This window comes from Cyrtonyx montezumae, unplaced genomic scaffold (genome assembly GCF_038088225.1).
Source record: "Cyrtonyx montezumae isolate F1298 unplaced genomic scaffold, pur_monq_1.0 scaffold_16, whole genome shotgun sequence".
NCBI classification, from domain to species: Eukaryota; Metazoa; Chordata; class Aves; order Galliformes; family Odontophoridae; genus Cyrtonyx; species Cyrtonyx montezumae.
The window spans coordinates 10,968,791-10,989,789 of record NW_027071892.1 but is presented as its reverse complement, the minus strand read 5'-3'; the positions used below and the strand labels follow the sequence as shown (position 1 = coordinate 10,989,789).

Here is a 20,999-nt window from a genome sequence, read left to right as displayed (position 1 = left end):
CACTGAAATGGGCAGAATGACTCCAATTTCTCAGAGCTGCACAGAGAGAGGAGTGGGGATCTCAGGCCCATGGAGCACAGGATGTGGAGTCTGGGGGTAATGGATGCAGCTCTGAGGGACTGGGGGCAGTGGGGGATTGGCACCAGGTAGGCTCAGCAGGGCACAGAGAGGCAGTTCAGCGTCACACCAGAGAGCTCCCATCTGCCCTGCTCACCTTTGGCTTGGCTGCTTTATAAATATGAGTTCACTGAGTGCACAGATTCCTATCATTATTACTATTTCCCCTCCCCCCCCTCCTCCAAATCTGGGCTGTGCTTTTTGAGGTTGAGCAAATGCAGTAACTCACTTGCATGCTGCAGCTTCTCCTGCCAGGTTTAACACCATTCCTAGTCCTCCTCCTCAGTAACCCACTGACACTCCTCAATAACCCACTGACACATCTGTGAGTGTTTTCCTGGAGTCCTTTGCCCACACACGAACCACATGGGCACCACTGGGCACTGCTCAGCTTTAGCCTTTGGACTCTCAGTGCAGCCAGATGAGCTCACTCTGATTCTCAGGTTGCTTTTGTCCCTTCCTCCCATTTCCTTTTAACCCACTCTAATTCAGCATGGCAGTGTCAGAGCTGCAGATGGAAAAGAACAGCGTTAGTACCCGGTGCTCCATCCTGAGTGACACACCTGTGGTTTGAGCTCCAGATAGAGCTGTTTTTCAGGCTCTTGCCCTGTCTCCCTATAGTAAGAGATATGACGTGCCTGATACCCATGACTGTGCTGGAAGTATTCCACGTTGTCCATTTACTCCCAGCACTTGGCTCCACGCCCCACGCAGACGTCTGAGCTTGCGGTTGCTTTTGAAGCATGCATCAGGAGGCAGCCCTGAGCAGGAGATAGCTGCAGGATTTTGGCACGTGGGGGCCTGTGGAGTGCGAGTTCCCTCTGCTGGCATGCACAGGATGGGGCCATGGCTGCGCAGCCTGTACCCATTGAGCTGTGTCCCTGCTCCTTTATCCCAGCCCTGGGCAGGATGGGACTGTTTCCAGGCAGCGATTTGGAAACCCCACAGCTGAATCTTGAAGCCTGTTTTGCACAGCAGAGAGGGCTGTGACAGCTGCAGGCTGAATCCCATGTTTTTGGAGGCTGGTGCCTGTGTCTCAGCAGAGCAGGGATAAATCTCAGTGTGTCTCAGGGACTTCAGGAGGTTTTGGGAGGGGCATTGCTGTTGGATGAGTGTCCTTGGGGTGCAGGTGCCTGGAGCTCACTCCCTTGGCTTTTCTTGCACGTTTCTGTGCTGCAGCTTTTCTGATTGACCCCATGCCCTGCTCGTGCTGGCAGGAGCCTGCAGTGCCAGAGCCCAGCTAGGGCTGGGAAACGTTTCTAACCGCAATAAGCAGCAGAGCTACTTTTCTTTCTCAGATTCCTTCTTTGGAGCTTCTTGGGATGTAAGGCTTTGCTCTGGATGCTGCTGCAGCAAAGAGAGGACTACCTGCTCTCCAAAATAGAGCTTTCCTTTCCTTTTAAAACTATCCTCTTTATTTTTGTGTACCTTTGGGGGAAATTCCTCATCCTTTTCCTGAGGCTCACTGTCCCTCTTGCTGCTAAATAACGAATGAACCCACTACAAATAAACCCATCCTTCCAATCAGAGAATGCCACTTCAGTGACAGCTTGTTGGCCTCGAGAGCTCTCCTTCCTCCTGCACACACCCCTGCAGCTAACAGCTGAGCCTTGCAGCTCAGGTTCAGTGCCTGGCAGAGCCTGCATGGGAGCAGAGCTCTGTAGGATGAGTTTGGTAGCTCAGCACCGAGCAGCAGCGCAGCTTTCCAACCTCTCCATCCCTCCCTGCCTGCAGCACAGCACTGTCAGCTTGGAGCTGCTTCCCAGTAACCTCTCTGAAACACTGATCTGATCTGATGGGAAACTCCATTCTTTCCTGTAATCCGAATGATATTAACCCTCAGGGCTGTGATTGGGTTGCAGTGATTTATTATTATTATTATTATTTTCCCCTCCTCCTTTTTCGATGATGAATTGCTGGAATGGTTTTGATTTTGTTTTGTATGTAGATGCAGATGTATAATTTCCTCTTCTGTTCATTCATTTTCCAGCCTTGTTTTCTTCCAGGTCTTGTTGCTCTCCACCTTCTCCTGCTGTGTTGCTGTGTGACGTGTCCGCCTTTACTTCGCCTGCTTCGCTACCATCTCATCTCAATCTCAAGCCGTAGAACAACCTGGTGGTGCAGCCCCTTTCATGAGAAATCAACCTGCTTTTGATTTTATTTTTATGGGTTTTTTTTTCTCTTGATTTGTTTTTCTTCAGACCTTCATCTGTTAGGACACAGACAGTATTAATTCATGAACCTCTTCCTCCCTTCTAAACTGAGTCTCAGAGGTTTGGGCCGGGGTGAAAAGGGGATTGCTGGATTTAAAAAAGTCATCTCCAGAGCAGTTCTCTGTGTGGTGATGAGCAGAGGATGTGGATTTGTGCTCTGTGAGATGGGTGGTGTGACACACGTCTCACCTGAGCACGACATCCTGGGGAGATGGAGAGCTCTGCACGAGAGCTGAAACTGCTCCCACTCCACGAACTGGGAGGCTGAACAGATGTCCCCCAGAAACACCAGAGATGTGAATTTAAAAAGCAAAACTCCCCCAGCCCAATTCATTCCTGGCAGCCTGGCTCTGAGCAGCAGTGCCCACCGGGCTGAGCTGTGCTCAGAATGTGCCTCACTGATGGGATTTGGTGCAATGACAGATTAAAGCTGAACATCTCATTATTTACTTATTTTATGTTCTAACCTGCTGTTCCTTTTTGTGAAAAAAAAGTGTTAAAATGAAAATGTTTTTGGATGACCTGTTTTCCCTCGTGTGGTTGCCCTTGTGATATTCATGCATGTTGAAGGTTCCTGATTTTTAGGTGTCCAAATGCTGTTTCTGGGTTCTCGTTTATGGGAGGTTCAAATGGGAATTGAAACCTCTCAATCTGGGGCTCAGCTGCTGTGTGTCCTGGGGGTGGGTTACTGCCTCACCTTCCCAGGTTGTGCTCAAAGCCCAGAGGCTGCTTCTCACTCAAACCCTTGGGCAGGCCAGTTTGAGACCAGCAGGTCCTTCGAAAATTCTCTTATTTCCACTCCTGTGGGTCAGCAAACAGCTCTTCCTGCTGAAATGGCACTTACAGTTCCAGCTGCAGAAGCCTGTTTTTTGCCAATTGAGAGCATCCCCCTTTAGGGTGTGTGCTGCTCCATTGTAGCTCTCCTTCCTGGGAGAGCTGGGTGCTGCAATGTGGGGATGCTGAGCTGCAGGTGGGGGCCAGGTGTGCTCCTGCTCCCTCCAGCAGCCTTGCAGGCCGGTTTCAGCAGAGGGCACAGGTTCTGCAGGGGCTGTCCAGATCTGGAGCTGATGCAGCTGCATATGCTCCAGTTTGGTGCATTACCTGCGTGGGCTGAGGTTTTGCAGGATACCCGTGGTGTGACCTGGAGCTGCCCAGCACCCCAGTGTGGTGTGATTTCTGTGCTCTGTGGTCTTGGGGTGTTAATAGCTGCAGCATGAGGAGTGAGTGCTGCGTCGAGCAGTTGTGCAGTGACCTCAGGCAGCCCTCATGCATCGGGACTGTGAGCTCCGTGCAGCTCTGTGCCCGTGGTTAAAGTGGCTCTGCCTTCCCCTTTCTCTGTTTTCCAGGCGATCCCAGGTAATTGAGAAATTTGAGGCATTAGACATCGAGAACGCGGAGCACATGGAGACAAGCGTGCCGGCGGGAGCTGCCCCTTCCAGCGAGACGCGGCAGGGCAGGAGTGAGAAGAGGGTTTTCCCACGGAAACGGGTCAGTGGTTTCCATACAACCACAGCACCACCACGCCTCATGGTGGGGTTTGGGTTTGGGTTGAGCACAGTGGGATCGTGTGGAGTGCAGCACTGCTGGCTCTGCCCGTGTAGGTTTGCTGCTCGCTGCAGGTCAGGGCACAAAATCAGGTTATCTGTCCTCTGGAATAGAAAGAGGGAAATATCAGATCTGGCACAGCAGGACACATCCTCGTGGCGTGAAGTAACAATTGAAACAGGCAGTCTTGAGTCCTGATTGTGCTTAGATGTATTGGGAGCAGCTTAATCCCTGAGGGGCTTGAAAAAAGATCTTGCCAGTGAGGTGACGCTTGTTCTGAGCCCGACCTGCCCCCAAAATATGTGGGTTTTTGTGCCATGAGCCAGGGAGCAGGACTTGCTGCCCTAGTTCTGTGCTGACCCAGGCTGTGCTCTCTGCACAGGACTTCACGTGCGAAGGAGCGGCCATGGGCTCCATCCTGGACGTGTCTGCATCTCCGCTGTCCCCGCACCGCCGGGCCAAGTCCCTGGACAGAAGGTCCACAGAGTCCTCCATGACGGTGAGCCACAGGGGCTGTGTCCTCTGCCACGTGGGTGGATGCCTGAGCCTTTCCCATGCATCTCCAGTGGAAGTCTCCTCGTCAGCTCTCCCCTTATCCAGCACACAGGGCACCCGCTGTGGTCGGTGTTGGAGCAGACGGTTGGGTTTGAACTTGAATCAGGTGTGGCTAATGCTGAGAGTTGGAGCTGTGCTTTTTGCCTCTTCCCTTCTACTGCTGCAGAAATTAAAATGCAGGCAGTGCTTCATGACTGATGCATATTCAAGTGATGGGTAGCAAGCCAAGTTCCTATTTGGTTTGGTAAGGAGAGCTAATGCGTGGCCCAGTTTTCCAGCAGTACTTCCGTGATGTTTGTGCAGTTGCAGGTTGGTGTTACTGGAACGAGGTCTTCCATTTGCATGTTCCAAGTGCTCCCCAGACCTGGAGGCAAACAGTGCAAAGCAAGCATGAAACACCCTCCTCTCTCTCTCTCCACCCTCTGTAGGAACAAAATAAATACACTAATCTCCCAGAAAGATTACTTGGCCTCTCTAAATATGTGATATTTACATTTTTCATGGATGGACAGCTTGTATGCAAAAGGACTTCTCAAAAAATGCAGCAGCTGTGGGGCTTTTCACATAGACTTGTGCTGTGACAAGAATGATTTTAAAATTCTTGGTAATGAAGAGGTACAAGAAGTGTGTATCAAGTGTCAGTCCACATCATGTAGTGTGCAAGGAAGCCTTGCAGTTGGTGGGGAACATTAAGTACACCCTTATCATGCCACTCCTGCTGTAAAATCAGCCATATAAGAGAAATTAGCACATCTGCTGCTGTGATTGCCAGACTTTCCCCTGCCCACTGGGTTTGCTGCCTCAGTCCAGGTCAGGATAAAAGCTGAGGGAGAGTTGATCCATTGCTAGGCTGTGCACCCGCTGTGCAGGTCTGCTGGTGTACAGGGAAGGGTTTGAGCAGGTCCCAGGCCTCTGAGCATGATCCCACTGGCTCTAGGGTAGAGAAGAAGTGGGCAGGTGGTGGTGAATGAGGGCTGAAATGCTGCACAACACAGGTTTGCCCATACAGCCTTCAAAACTGTAGCTGTATCCTGCAGGCATGCTGCTCTCCTCCCCTCCTCCATTTCCCACTGCACATGGAGGGGCACATACTGGAGGGAACTCAGCCTAGTGCTGAGTCCATGCATGGAATAGCAGGTCTTTTTTCCCTCCTAGTAGGTAAGAGGGATGAAAATGCATGCAGTCTTGCTAGCTAACTCCTTGCTTCTTCTTCCTTTGTAATTCTGGTGCAACAGTAGGAAATCACAGCTGCTAGGAAGGAGGCAACCTACATAAGTCATACAGTGGATCCCTGTGCCTCCTTGGAGCAGGCGTTTAGCCCCCACACAGCACAGTGATCCAGCTTCACTGCTGCTCTTTCCCTTGGTTGCTGTGCTGGGTTTTATCACCCTGTTGCCTCTTCCCAGGCTGGATATGGCCACTCTGACCACTTGTGTCCTTCCTTGCAGCCTGACCTGCTGAACTTCAAGAAGGGCTGGCTGACGAAGCAGTACGAGGACGGACAGGTGAGTGCAGGGCAGCTTCCACCTGCTCCTGGGTGCCTTGTGCCAGGCAGGCTCCATGCATGTGGGTTCCTGCAGCCCAGCTGTGGTCTGTCGTGGGGCACAGGTGGCAGTAGGAGTGTGCAGAAGGTGCACATCTATAGAAAAGTGCCAGGAATGGGCTGCAGCTCAATTTTTAGGTGTCGTGGATAAAACAATATCATATTGCTTTGTTTTAATTATGGTGTTTCACCATCTCTTGTGGGGTTTAAGCAGTGCAGTATCCTTCACGTTGCTGTTCGTTCCTCTCTCCCTGACCCCATGGGACGGCTGCTTGGTGGAGCTGTTAGGGGAGAGGCTGTTGGTAACTCCCCTGTGCTGGTTATTTCCTAGTGGAAGAAGCACTGGTTTGTGCTGACTGACCAAAGCCTGAGATACTACCGGGATTCGGTGGCAGAGGAGGTAGGTGTCATCCTGTGGGGTGAAACCCATCGCTCCTGGGGCTCTGTGCTTCCCACAACCCTGCTCATTGTCTCCCTGCAACACATCTCAACAAGCTCTACCCTGCACGGAGCCACAGTGCTTTCCATTTGCAATAAGTCACAGCGTCTTTTACCTCTCTCTTCTCTCTCCAGGCAGCAGATCTGGATGGAGAAATTGATCTATCAACGTGCTATGATGTCACTGAGTACCCTGTTCAGCGGAACTATGGCTTCCAGATCCATGTAAGGACGGTGTGGGGAAGGGGTGCTTGGGGCCGGGTGCTCGGGGTGGCTGTGGGGTGTGTGGTGGGTGCAGCCCACAGCTCTGAGCCAGTCCCTGCTCTCCTCAGACGAAGGAAGGCGAATTCACCCTCTCTGCTATGACGTCTGGCATCCGCCGCAACTGGATTCAGACCATCATGAAGCACGTCCGCCCCACCACCGCACCCGACGTAACGAGGTAAGGGGGTCACAGCCCCTGCAGTGCTTTGCTGTGCAGGAGTAGCTCTTCCTTGTCCCTGTGCTTTCCTCCTTCTGAGCCTGTCTGCCCCTGGAAGCTCTGGCTCTTCCATACATCCCTCTCTCTGGGCTTGATTTGGATACGCTTTGTGGGGATGCTGGTAATGCTGAGTTGCTCGATGTGGTTTACAAAGAGGGTTGAAAATGTGGCTTTAATTTGTGCGTAGGAATATGAAATACTGTTCCTATATCAAGGCTCCTCTGGATTCCCACCAGGTATTGTGAAACCACTTGGATTCAGCTGTGCTGGGTTCCCCCTTTCCTCTGGCTACTGTTCAGCACGAGCTGCCCGGCCCCGCTGCGGGTCACAGGGCTGGAGGAGAAGCTCTTTGGCTCTGACAGACTTTAAACTCCATCCAACCAACTGCCTCCCTTCCCTTTCAATCTTCCAGCTAGCAGCAGCTCCTTCCCTTGCTCTTTAGCAATATCCCTGACTCCTCCTGCCACCAGTGCCAGAGGAAGGGGCCCCTTGGTTCCCTGAGAACCGACCATGAGCGCTTGAGGCTGCGGGGAGGGACATTTGAGCCCCTCACAGCTAACCAGCCGCACCAGCCACGCTCCTATGGGCTTCCTGATCACAGCCACAGCGTTCACTGTCTCCCGTCCTTACTGTGGCTGCAGCCAGTAGGGTTTGCCAGGTTTGGAGTCTGCCTTGGTGGCATGGCCCTCCTCACCGGCACCTCTGGCTGCGGATGCTTCAGCCCCTCTGCCCACCCTGCTTGGCACCCGTCCATCCATTCCCAAGCTCCAGTGGGTTCACGGGATGTCGGGGAAGCCGCCTCGCTCTTCATTCCTCTGTGTGTTTGATTTCCATGCAATCCCAGGAAAAACTTCTCTTTGAAACTATCCGTGCTGAAGCCCAGGTTGGAAAACTGTGTTCTCTCCTGTATTAACATGTTGTGGTTTGTATATCTTGTGATTCACTGCATGCTCCTCCTTTTCTGCACCTCGGATGGGGAGTTCTGCGGTTTTCATTTATTTTTCTTTTCTTTTTTTGTTTGTTTGTTTCCCCCTTTATTTTTCTTTTCGATAAAAGCCAGAAAGAAGGGAAGAAGCAGCCTGGTCTTGACACTTGAGTCCCCCACACTGGTACCTTCCGTTGTGACTAGACGTGAAGATGAAGACCAAGGAGATTTGAGGGGACCTCTCGGCCTTTAAAGAGCCATATCTATGCATAGCCTAGCAGGTTACTGCATCCCGGTGCTCCTGTGCTCACTGTCTGCTTCTCTGAGCCCACGTGGCATGGTTTGGGTCAGCTTTACCCCACGGAGGAGGTCCGGGTGCCAGTCATGCAGTAACTTGTTATGCTGCGTAAACACACAGCAACTTTGAGCCTGGAGCTGACGATGAGGGCTTTATAGGTGCTCTTGTTTTTCCCTGGGCTGCTTCCAAGCGCGGTGCACGTGGGCTCAAGGCACAGTGCTGAGCTCTGCATGCACCAGGGCCCTTTGGGGAGCCCTTGGGCTGCGGGGTGAGCGCGGCGTAGCACAGCCTGTTGTGTGTCTTTGATGCAGTGTTGGCATCCTCACCATGTGAGCAGCTTGGGATGGGGCTGCCGGCTCCCGTCGCCCTCCTCTGTGTCCCCACTGAGCCCAGTGCACGCTTCCTTGTTAGTCAAGTCTTAATTACTGTTTATATCTGGGCAGGCACTGCCCTGCTCCCTGCCCTGCCATCTGCAGAGGTGCTAATTACACAGTGATGGCCCCGCACATGTAAAGCATGCACAAGGAGCAAGGAGGCTGCTGCAGCCCCTGGTTGAGCTCCCACTCCCTGTGCTCGTGATTCCTCGTGCTCCTCATTCGCTCACCTTGGAGCTTGCACTCCACTTGCAGCCATCCCTGTTAGAAACCATCTTCTCTGTTGCTTGACCTATAAATCTCCCCTTGCCAGAATTAATTTATCTGGAAGGAAGGAGGTGTGAAATGCATGAGCAGCATCAGCAGCTCTGAAGTGCTGCTGGGAGATGAAGTGCCAAATTTTGGGGCTGTCTGTTGGGTCTTATGGTGCTGTGCCCTTTGGGATCTGTGCAGGAGGAACGGGCTGGCAGCAGTGGCACCTCTGGGCATCGAGGTTCATAGAGTCCTTGAATATCCCATTATTATTTGGAAGAAACCCATAAGGATCATTGAGTCCAATTCCTGGCTTCTCCCACAGTGTTCAGAGCAATGTCATTTCTTTTGCTCAACAACATCTGAGAGGCCCCAGGACTCCCTTTCTTTCTAGTCCATCTTTCTTCATCTTAAGGTGCCATCTCCTCTCTGTTTTACTTATTTTAAAATGCAGCTGTAGTTGCTGAGTGACTCTGCATTGAGTGCCTGGCTGGGGGTGTGTTCTGGAGTTGTGCAGCATCTTCTCGTGGGTGTGGAGCAGGGCTCCATCGTGGTGCCTTCTGGGTTTGTTGAGGAAGGAGTTACCTCCAAGCTGGTCTCAGCCTGTTGCTACCAGAATTTCTTGAAACCCAACTCTACAGAGAATGTTGTTTGGTCGTGGATGGAGGTGTATCAGAAGATACTAGCCCTGGATCCACACAGTTCTGCTCCAGTCTTTGTTTTGGGGAGCTGGGTTTGCTCCATGTGCTGGAGAAGCCCTCTGTGCTGCTGTCTTTGGGACTAGTGGTGCTCGTGGAGTGTGTTGATCTGCCTGCAGCAGAGGGCCCGGACAGCTGCCCTCTGGCTCTGCTCCCTGTGTCCTTCTGGAAAACTCAGCCAGGCTGTGCTTCATCTCCATGGTTGTGCAGGATGTGGGAATGGAGGGCTGTGCTGCAGGAGGCATCCTGCGAGGGGGATCCTGGTAGCAAAGGGGTTGGCAGACGCCTGCTGTCCTCTCGGGACGGGATTCCTTTGCAAGGTTAACACACAGCCATCCTCTTTATTTTAATTTTGATCTGCATGCTCCAAGGCTGGCATGTCTGCCCCTAATGAGCTAGAACTGCATCATGGGCTGCCCATAGGTTGGAAGCGGTATTGCCCTCCCCTTTTCTCTTTCCCTGCTTGACGAGTATGTCTCCCCACTCAACCCTTTAACTCAGCACTGAAAACCATTCCTTGCTTGAGAAGCAGCGTTTTGGGGGACGGCCGTGGCGTGTTGTGTAACTCTTGCTCTCCTTGCTGCACCAGCTGTGGCATGTGTGGCAGATCAGTGCCTTCAGTGCACATAGTGGCACGGAGAAGTTTTTAACCCCGTTCATAGCCCGACTTTGCTGAGCTCAAGGAAAACCAGACCCCAATTACCAAAGACATTTGGGGCAGCTCTGTGCTTCTCCACAGCATTGAAACCAGGCTGACTTTGCTGGGACTGGTGGCATCGTCCTTGCTAGCCCAGGATGTGGCCACACTGATTAGTGTGGGCAGACTCTGGAGGAGCGCTCGAAGCCTCTCCCCAGCCCATGGAGATGATTTGGGGCCACTTCGAGCCCAGGGTGGCTGCTAAGGAGGAGTGTTTGGGATTGGCCGTTCCCCAGGGCCACTTGCACTGTGGCTTTGCACACTGGTGTGACCCAGGGAAGGGCTCCTGCGCCTGAGAGGTGCCGGGAGGTGGAGGGGCAGGGGGCACGCACCTGGCTTTGGCTTGGGCTTTGGCAGCCCCTCTCCACCCAGCTCTTGGAGGCATGCTTGGGAGTGCCTGACCTCCTCGAGCACCCAGTGATGCTTTCTTTTGCTCTCTCTCTCTGACCCCTCAGCTCCCTCCCGGAGGAGAAGAGCAAAATGAGCTCATCCTTTGAGCCCAGCCCAAAGCCCAGCGAGAAGCCAGACACGGAACAAACTGAACTGGACCCGGAGCAGAAGCGGAGCCGTGCACGGGAGCGCCGGCGAGAAGGGCGATCCAAGACCTTCGACTGGGCTGAGTTCCGCCCCATCCAGCAAGCCCTGGCTCAGGAGCGTGCCAATGCCACCGAGTCCTCCAGGAGTGGCACTGCCACCTTCCCCAGGGACACGGGCACCGCCGACACCGACCCGGGTGAGCTGGAGCGGGAGCGGGCCCGGCGGCGCGAGGAGCGGCGCAAACGCTTCGAGATGGTCGATGCCGTGGATGGAGCAGGAGCGGAGGAGACGCTGAGGATGGAGGTGGATCGCATCCTGCCCGTCCCCACGGACATCAAACCGCAGAACGTCCACGTGGAGATCGAGCAGCGGTGGCACCAGGTGGAGACCACCCCGCTGCGGGAGGAGAAGCAGATCCCCATCGCGCCCCTGCACCTCGCCCATGCCGAGGACCGGGATGAGGGGCTGGCAAAGCAGCACCTGACCACACTGCTGGAGAAGGAGGTAAAGCAGGAAGCCTGAGCCAGGCTTAAAAAGCTGCATTCGTTCCTGCTTTGGGATAACAGTGAGCAGGCGTATGCTGCAGGGTCCCTTGGGGCGTAGGTCTGTGTCCGTTCTCTGTTCGCAGTGCTGCTCTCTCAGGTAGCACCCCGTTGCCTCCTCCAGCCCGCACCCAACAGGGATGCTTCTGCTGTTTGTGAGATGAGCACAACTGAGGCATATTAACTAGGCTCTGAATTTAAACTCTTAATTCTGCGTGCCTCTGCAGCCGTGGAGATTTGTGTCTGCAGTTATACCTACAAAACCATAAACGGGCTGGAATTGCAGCGCGTGCCACAAAGGTTCCCTTCTTGTGAGCCTACATCAAACGATCTCAAGATTTTAGGAAAGGAACAGAAGGCTCAGCTCACTTGGAAGAGGTCCATATGTAGGATAACAAAGATCATTGTTAGTTGGGATTGAGGTGTATTAACCGGAATGAAAGCAGTATGGGCACGGAGTAACCAGGAGCATCGCCAGTCTGAACTGGGGTGGGATTTGCCTGGGCCATGCCTGGCACGAGCTGGTGCCATTCCTCCTTTGCAGCGTTGAGCTTTACGAATTAAACTCGAGCACAACGCAGTTCTTTCAGGGGGAGGGACTTTGTTAAAATGAAATCCCAGCCACAGAGCAGTGCTGCGGGAAGCCCTGTGCTGATGGCTGAGCTCCTGCCCGCTCGCTGGACGCTGTCTCTGTTCGTGTCCCTCCAGCTGGAACAGAAACAGAAGGAGGCCCTGGAGCTCCTGGAGCAGAACCGGCACCTGCAGGACCAGCTGAAAGTGGCACTGGGCCGGGAGCAGAGCGCCCGTGAGGGCTACGTGTTGCAGGTAGGAGAGCTGGGAGGATTTGGAAAGCCGTCCTCCCAGTGCGCTTCGGTCCGGGCACACCCTGCTTTGCAGTGATGTGCAGCACTGAGCAGGCTCCAAGAGATCTGACCTTCTTGGAAAAGTTGCTAATTCTGTCATTTAAAAAGGTTTGCCTGCTTACTGAAACCTCTGGTTCGGGTTGCAGCAGGCAGGAGATAACTCTGCCAGTTGTCTTCCCCAGAAGAAAACAAAACACAGCCACTGTAGATAGGCTGAGATCCTATCTCTGAGTTCAGCCTGTACTGCATTTGCCTTTGCAACAGTTCCAATCCCCCTTTCTGAGTCCCAGGTGTCATGCACTAAGACAGGCATCAGGCTTTCTGAGCATCTCGTGGCCCTGTGTTTCTCCTGGCCTGGGCTATTAGTGTGATTGTTCCTTGGCAAACCCAGCAGATGCAGAGGCATTCCTGAGCGTGATTCGCCCTGGGACAGCCTGGCTGCTGTCTTGGAGCACTTGGATGGTTTCTTCTCTTGCAAGGTGCCTTTCCTCAGGAAGGCCTGGAAGGGTTTTGGAATTTTTGTCAAAAGAGATTAGAGAATCTCTTGGGAAGCCTTTCCTCCCCACCTCCAAACTGTGGGCTTTTGCCACCTCCTTCTCTGAAAGCATTTGCACTCCAGAGAAGGCATGAAGCTTGCAGGGCACTCCTGGCTCTGCTGGTTGGGGTTTTGATCTGCTTGCCCCCGTTGGGCCAGAGTGACTCTGGATGCTTGTGTGGCTGCACACTGTGCTTCTGTGGCAGCAAACCTGAAATCTGTGTTAGTTTCTCAAAGGAGAAATTTCCCCTGAGGAAACTGCATAGTCAGAGGAGCCAGCCCAGATGTCTTGCCTTCCTGACTGTTGATCTCCATGGAGGAGTTATTATTAATGCATTTGTTTGGGAGCCCTCAAGCTACAGTACCTGCAGGGAGGAGTGCTGTTTTCATTTGGCAATGTTGGAAGAAAGTCTCTGGGGACAGGAAGGAGAAGAAAATGACACAGAGCTAGCAAATAAGTCAGGGCTAGGGAGACAGCCCCATCCTGTTCTGCACCGCAGATTCGGCGTCTGTAAGGCTGTTAGGTGGGATGGGTGAGAAGTGAGGTTTGTCAGAGGTGCAGGGAGGATCTCCTGCAGGGACAAAGCTGGGTGCTGCATCCATCTGCTGTCATGCTGAGGCTGGCCCTAGCAATTTGGTACAGGGGAGCACAGGAGGGAAAGTCTGCAGAGGGGCTGTGCAAACCTTTGTTGCACTAAGAAGTGTCCCCACAGAAGCTGGGCAGGGTTTTTGGAAGGGTCTGAGGATCTCTTTTCCTCATCCCTCATTTTCTTGCATTCTGTGGGAGCAGAGGGGTTAAGGCCCTGCTGCAGAAGGGAGTATCCCCACTAAACCCTACTGGGGTGAAGAGATGGAAGCAGGTTGTCGTTTGAGCTTTTCTTCAGCTCCAAACCGCGGGCAAGCATCACAGCCTTTTTTGGATCCACGCTCTGAACTTGTCACTCCCCCATACCTCCATCACCCCCTAATTTCCAAGAGGTTCCCGTGCTGACCCCGCTCGCTGCCAGCCCGTCCCTCCCGAGCCCTGTGGCAGCCCCAGGCAGACACGAAGGACACTGTTCTGTAAGGCAGCTGCCGAGATGAGCACCCCGATGCATGTGCTGTGCACTGCAGCCTCTCTGCCCTCCTGTAACAACCCTTCTGTCGCTCACAGCACCCTCGGGACACGGCATCCTACTGGGGGGCATGGCAGGGGCTCAGACTGCCCCGTGGTTTCCTCAGCTGCGGTCCCAGTGGGTGGGAGGGGGCACTTACTAACCCGTCCCCGGGCGGATGTTCTTGCATGGATTTTTTTTTTTTTGGTGTAAAGCATGAAATTTAACTTAACATAACTGAGTGTCACATCTGTGGGCTTTCCTTACCAGCAACCAGAGTACAGCAGGGCAGGCCAAATTGCTAGGCTTAACGCTGTGCTTCTCTTGCCTCTTCCTGTCTGTGTATTTTGTTTTAAAGATACATAATTTCTGTCGCCTATTGCATGACTCTCTGTGAGTTTTCTCTTTGCATGCTACATCGCTCTGGTTTGAATCTCACAAAGGTTGGTTTCTTTTGTTTTACATTCTCATCATACCTTCCCCCCCCCTCCCCCCCCATTTCCCCCCCCCTTCACTTGTTGGGCTTTTTATTTTGTCCTTTTTTGTTCTTTTGTTTTGTTTTTACAGGTAGAGAACTTAGATCCTTCCTAGCCTTAAGCTCTAGCATAACAGCATCTCTCTAATGCACTGAGCAGCCAATCAGTCCTGTCTAGCAGTCCCCGAAATGACATCGCCACGCCGGCTGTCCTGTCTGCTGCGTTCTGCTGGGAAGTGATGTCATTTGCTGCCACCTCACTTTCTGTCGTTGCTTTTGTTCGGTAGGACTGTGGTACCTCAACTGTGCACTTTTTGTTTCACGGCAAAACGAACCAACACACTAAAAGCAGTTCCTTCCTTCTCAGCCTGTCCCCTTCCCCTCCTTCTCACCCGTCCAGTTTTTTCTCTTGTCTGTCTGTCTCTGTTTTACTGCTGGTGTTCCTTTTTCATTGCTCTTTTTATTCTTGTTTTCTGTTTTTGGTTCCGTTTGATTTTTGGTTGTTCTCCTTTAAGCCTGTGACTGTACAGCTGTTTTGATGTTACGGTCCATGTTTTCTGTTACTGGAAAGCAGTTGTTGCTCATTTAGAGAAAAAAAAAAGGAAAAAAAAAAAAAAACTTAGACAAAATAAAATTGTGCCAAGAACAAATCATCCCAATTGGAGTTTGTGGGTAGCAGCCAAATGGCTGCGAGGAGCTTTTCCGTGGCCTGCCTGGCCAGAGGTGTGACACTCAGAAGGGAGAGCCAAGAGTGTTACTAATCTAGTATTTAATCGATTTTTTTAAGACCGAGGTGGCCGCCTCGCCATCAGGTGCCTGGCAGAGGCTGCACAAAGTCAACCAAGACCTCCAAAGCGAGCTGGAAGCCCAATGCCAGCGTCAAGAGCTGATCAATCAGCAGATCCAGTCACTGAAGCGCAGCTACGCCGAGGCTAAGGACATCATCCGGCAGCACGAAGCCGAGATTCAGAGCCTGCAGGCGAGGCTCAGCAACGCGGCGGCCGAGCTCTCCATCAAGGAGCAGACCCTGGCCAAGCTGAGGAGCGACCTGAGGAGCGAGAAGGAGAAGGCCAAGGAGCAGCTGGAAGAGTGGCAGCACGGTGAGGCTGCGCTCAGCTCCCAGCTGAAGGCCAGTGAGCAGAAGCTGAAGAACGCCGAGGCTCTGCTCCTCGAGAAGACCCAGGAGCTGCGGGACCTGGAAATGCAGCAGGCTCTGCAGAGGGACCACCAGAAAGAGGTGCAGCGGCTGCAGGACAGGATCGCAGAGCTGAGCAGGCAGCTGAACGCCAGCGAGCAGGCACGCATCGTCATGGAGGAGAAGCTGCAGAAGAATTACGAGGCGTTGCTGGAGAGCTGTGAGAGGGAAAAGCAGGTTTTAATACGGAGTCTGAAGGAGGTGGAGGATAGGGCCAACGAGTACGAGAATCAGCTGCAAAACAGCGAGCAGCAAATGGAAATTCTGCAGAAGGAAAAGCTGAGCGCTAAGTTCGAGGGCAGCGAGCTTGTCCACCAGCTGGAGGAGCAGCTGCTGCTGAAGGAGGCCAGCATCCAGAAACTGGGCGAGCACATCAAGGAGCTCGAGAGGGAAAGAGATCAGATCAGATGTCGGTTCCACGAGCTCATGAATCAAGTTGCCGAGTCGGATAACGAGGTTGCAAAGCTGCAAGCCAAGCTGAAAATGGAAGAGACCAACTACCACAATCTGGAGCAATCGTTCGAGGAGGTGTCGGATCAGTTCCAGGGTGTGCAGAAAGTGCTGAAAGAAAAAGAAGAGGAGCTGAGACATGTTAAGGAAATGCACTTAAGAATTGTGGAGAAGAAAGATCAAGATCTCAGCGAGGCTTTGGTTAAAGTGGTTGCTTTGGATAGCAGTTTAGAGGAGACTAAAGTAAAGCTGAAGGCCAAGGAGGAGGCTTTAAGGAAATTCACTAGCGTAGGCACAGAGCTGTGTGCTGAGGAGGCAGAAGACATTGGCCCCCATCTCGAGGTTGATGAAAGTCACCCATCTCAGCTGGGGCAGCCTCTGCCGACTCACGATGCCCTCCCAGCTCTGACCTATGCTCTCAAGGAGCAGGAGGAGGAGGTTCTTGAGAGCAGCCAGAGGCAAGCAGAGGAATTTGGCTCTCCTTCCAAAGCTGCGGAGCTCCAGGACCAGGAGTTGGCTCAGAAAGCCTTAGCAAAGCCTGACGTAGGAACCATGGGGGCCAAGAGGCAGAGAATCCGTTTCTCGAGCATCCAGTGCCAAAAATATATCCACCCGGATGGATCAGAGAAAAACTGGACGAGCAGTACCTCTTCCGACACCAGCCAGGACAGGTCGTTGTCTGAAGAAAGCATGTCCTCAGAGCCAGCTCCTGGCTACCCGTCAGCAGCAGCAAGCGACTCCGAGACCTACCTGTCCATCATCCACTCTCTGGAAACCAAGCTGTATATTACAGAGGAAAAACTGAAAGACGTAACCATGAAGCTCGAGAGCCAGCACGGCCATAACCAGGAGACGCTCATCGCCCTGCACCACCAGTGGGCCAGCACGGAGTCTCAGCTGCGGGAGCAGCTCCAGAGCAGCTTGTCCCAAGTCAGTGCTCTTGTCTCGCAGCTGGAGAGCGAGAGGCAGGAGAAGCTCAAGCTCATAGAAAGCCACGTTAGCGAGCTGGGAGGTTTCCAGATGAAAAACGACGAAGCGCTGGCTTACTTAGAGAAGTGCAGGGAGCAGCTCAGATCTCTGCCTGAGTCAGACAAGGAGAAAGAGGGTGATTTGTTCCTTGTTACGCTATCCAGCATGGAAACAACCCTATCGAGTGCAGTCCAGGCCTTGAGAGGGGCTCTGGTCCTGCCTGAGTGTCAGCAGAGCCAGGGCCTTATCGCAGGGTCCCCTGCGTCAGAGGGGGGGGTGCTGGGTGAAGGGGGGCCCGTCTCCGAGGAGCAGCCAGCGGGGACGTTTGACACGGGCCAGCTGAGGTGGCTGTCTGAGAGAGTGGCCTTTGAGGCCTCTCTGATCAGCCAGATATCAGAGTCTCTGAAAAATGCAGGCTCTGAGATATCACAGCTTCTCAGGGAGATCCAGGGAGCAGCAGAGGTGGCTCTGATAGAGCCAGCAAGTGCTTCTCACACAGCAGCTGACTTGGCCGGTGTCCTATCTAAGAAGCTGCTGCTGGAAGGGGAGTTCTGGAGCCAGGTGGAGGAGCTGAGAGTGCACTTGAGCACCAGGGAAGGAGAAGCAGAGAGCAAATCAGAACCAGCAGGTTTGGGCTTTTCTCCATGTTTTTTCAGTGCTGTAGCAGACGCTACGTTGATCAAGGCAGAACTTGGGTTTGTGGCACAGAAAATGAGGGAATCGTTTCACCAGAGGTTAAAAACGATCGAAGAAGACCTCCATAACACCAAAACAGCTCTCCAGCAGCACAAGTGCATGTTGGAGGAAATCCTCAAAGCATACAGGACTCCTGATTTTGACAGAGTTGTGCATCAGGTCTCTGAAGCACTTGAAATTCAGAAAGTTGCTTCAGAAAGAGCCCAGGTCTCCTGGGATGGGAGCTGCCTCCAAATGGGGCCGTGCCACGAAGTGGCCAAGATGGAGGAGGCTCGTGGCCCACTGGGCTGCGGTGGTGGTGAAGCTCTTGTTTCCATTCAGGAAGATCTTGCCCAACAGCTAAAGGACAAATCCAATGTTCTTAAGGAAATCTCCGTTGCCTTACTGTCTCTGCCTCCTGAGGAGGCCATGAGAGATTGCCAGAAGCTCTTCAAGATGGCTCAGAGTCTTTCGTATCACTCGTGCATGGGAGGCCTGGAGCGGTACTCCTCTTTGTTAGTCCAGGATGCAATAGTTCAGGCTCAGGTTTGTTACGCCGCCTGCAGAGTCCGCCTGGAGTACGAGAGAGAGCTGAAGTCGTACAAGGAGTCCTTGCAGAGCATGGACGCGCTGTGCCAGGAGCGCGTGAAGACGGTCTCCCTGCTCCGGGATGAGTACGAAGAGCTGCTGAGGAAGCAGCAGGGTGAGTACGGCGAGGTGATCGCCGTGCTGGAGCGGGAGAACGCTGACCTCAAAGCCAAGGTGTCCCAGCTCGACGGTCAGCGCAGGCTCTTGGAGGAAGAGGAGCACAAACACAACAAAACCTTGAGCGAGTTGCAGGGCCGGTACGAGGAGGAGATTCGGAGCGTCATCGAACAGCTGAACAGGACGGAGGATGCTCTGAAGGCCGAGAGGACGGAGGGCCTCAACCAGCTGGATGCCATCGCCCGCGACAAGCAGGACATGGAGCGCTACCACGTGGAGCAGATGCAGATGCTGGAGGACAAGTTCCAGGCCAAGATCAAGGAGCTGCAGGCCATCCACGGCGAGGAGCTGCAGGCGCTGCAGGAGCACTACAGCCAGAACCTGCAGCACCTGCAGCACGCCCTCGATGAGTACCAGCAGCAGCACCCGGACGCGGTCCCCGCATCGGGACCGGGCGGTGGGGATGGCTGGGGGGCCGGGGAGCCGGGTGGCACCGGGCAGGGACCCAGCGGGGACCTGGACTCCATGCACGGCCTGAGGGAGCGCATCCAGGAGCTGGAGGCCCAGATGAACGTGATGAGGGATGAGCTGGAGAGCAAGCACCTGGAGGGCAGCGCATCCACGCTGAGGGAAAAGTACCAGAAGGACTTTGAGAACCTAAAGGTTTTACCACGTTTTGTGCTTTACGGTGTCTCCCACTGAGCGTACTTGGGAGGGTGCGTTCAGTACCAGGGTTTGCCTGGCCTAAGGGCATCACACCTGAGCAAGCCCCAGAATGTGAAACAGAAGCCCTCTGTAGAGCATGGTGTTCTATCCGTGCTTCTTTTCCTCCGTGCTGGGGTATTCTAAATGCATTGCTGAGGAGGAGATGGTAAGTTACAGGACAGAGGCTCAGCATCAGGGCTGCTGGACGTGTAGGTGGAAGGAGGGTTTCAAAATCGCCCCGTGCACTCCAGCTCTCCTTCAGTTCCAGCACCGTAGTGTTTCTCTTTGTGCTCGAGGCACGCGTTTTGTTTGTGTCTTCCCTTTAGAAGCATTCCTGAACGCTGTCCTTCCCAGTCTGATCAAATCTCCAGTCTGTCTCTGCTGCCCTCAGAAATGTGAGGTGAGGTGGAAACTTATGCTCTCCTGCTGTACCTTCCCGCAGAAGGATGCCAAATTCTCTTGCAATCTCCTGCACAGGGAGTATGGTGTATGCCAGCAATTCATAACGTGACAAACAGTGCACAGTTACTGGAACCCCAGATTTAGGTGCAGAAAGCCCTGAGTGCCTTCATTTGGATTGCTGCAGCAGTCAGGGTGGGCTGTGAAGCCAGCCTTGTGGGGATGGTCCTCCTGAAGCAGGTGGAGGATGTGGTGTCAGTAACACTGGTACTGCTTCGTACGTGTTCTGATGTCCTGGACTTAGAGCAGTGCATTTACAGTACGTTACATATGGGATCTCCTGCTCTGTGGAGGAGCACCCAACCTCTTCCTCCAGTGTTAAAGGTGTAATGAAGAATCCTGAAAACCAAGTCCAGACAGGTTCTGACACTGAGCTGTGAGTTTCAGAAAACAGTGCTGAGGGAAAAATGCATAAAGAGGAGGGGAAAGGCACTGGGCTGAAAACTGGAGAGGAGAGTGACACAGGTTATGTAGAGTTATATAACAAAGTGGTGGTGCTTAAGAGTGTGCATTAGTGTAGGTCAGTAGGTGTTAACGCTTTTGTCACTTGGGAAGTGAATTTGTCCCCCTTAAATCTCCCATGGAGTCCCTCTGGCTCCCCAGGGGGCTGTCCTGCTGTCTTCAGAAATGAAAGAGGAGCCCGCATAGGGCTGTGTACCCCCCGGGGCTCTGACGCCTGCCCTGGGGAGCTTTTGGGGTCAGCAGCATGGGGTTCTGCTGCCCTACTGCCATCACAGTGCCCTGGGGGGTTGGATTTGCCTCCCATGAGGCCAGGAGCAGGATCTGTGTAGGAAATCCAGATGGGATTTGAGCTTTCACCACTGGCGATTCCCAAATCCCCTGAGTGCAACTTCCTGTTTCCTGGCCTAAACTCAGTCCTAGTCATTGAATTAGGAAATCATTTCCCGTGCAACATTTGAAATGATGCTCAGTTGTGAATTAAGGTCCCACTGCTGTCACGAGCTGTCTGCTTTCCACCCAGAGGTGGCCACACCTGGAAGCACAGATTGCAAAGGAGAGCAGAGGGGGCACAGCAGTCATTTTTGCTGTTTTAACACGTCTGTGTTCCCTGATCACATCTGACCCCAAACCTACCCTTGCCCTTCCCTTCCTCTGTCAGGGGTTGAGGACAAACCCCAGCCTTGTGATCTCCATCCCCGGCTGGCTGCTGCGTGGATGGGGAGGGAGAAGACCCCCAGGATGGCAGCCAGGTGCCCACCACCCGCTGGCACGCAGCTCCCAGCTCAACCCCATCCCTGGTCCCTCTTGCAGGCAACATGTGAGAGGGGCTTTGCAGCCATGGAGGAGACACACCAGAAGAAGATTGAGGACCTGCAGCGGCAGCACCAGCGGGAGCTGGAGAAGCTGCGGGAGGAGAAGGACCGCCTGCTGGCAGAGGAAACAGCTGCCACCATTTCAGGTACAGGGAGAGCTGCGTGCTGAAGGGGGAGGGTGTTTGCTCCAGGAGCAGCACTGGAGGTGGGATGAGAGCTGGATGGAGATCAGAGGGAAGAGACTGTGCTTTGGATGGAGGTCCATCTCCTGGTCCTTTTCCAGGCTTTATACGCCTCTCACTGCAAGGGCTGCAGAGCAGTGGGGTAGCTCGCTGGGCTCGCTCCGTTATTTTGTTCCTCTAGAAAACAAACCAAAGAAGCCCTC

The 20,999-nt window shown here is 53.5% G+C and overlaps 1 protein-coding gene across 7 annotated transcripts in view; it reads left to right on the top strand.

Moving 5' to 3' along the window:
* MPRIP (myosin phosphatase Rho interacting protein) overlaps nt 1–20,999 on the top strand; it is a 56,042-nt gene that overhangs the window by 28,475 nt on the left and 6,568 nt on the right. For 5 of the 7 annotated variants that reach the window (XM_065732836.1, XM_065732835.1, XM_065732833.1 and 2 more), the window contains 10 exons: nt 3,677–3,818; nt 4,258–4,374; nt 5,879–5,935; nt 6,305–6,373; nt 6,547–6,636; nt 6,744–6,853; nt 10,592–11,177; nt 11,924–12,040; nt 14,970–18,839; nt 20,613–20,760. In XM_065732836.1, the coding sequence (XP_065588908.1) occupies nt 3,677–3,818; nt 4,258–4,374; nt 5,879–5,935; nt 6,305–6,373; nt 6,547–6,636; nt 6,744–6,853; nt 10,592–11,177; nt 11,924–12,040; nt 14,970–18,839; nt 20,613–20,760 (5,306 nt within the window). The remainder of the gene's footprint in view (nt 1–3,676; nt 3,819–4,257; nt 4,375–5,878; nt 5,936–6,304; nt 6,374–6,546; nt 6,637–6,743; nt 6,854–10,591; nt 11,178–11,923; nt 12,041–14,969; nt 18,840–20,612; nt 20,761–20,999) is intronic. The other 2 variants (XM_065732840.1, XM_065732839.1) reach the window with 1 other exon arrangement.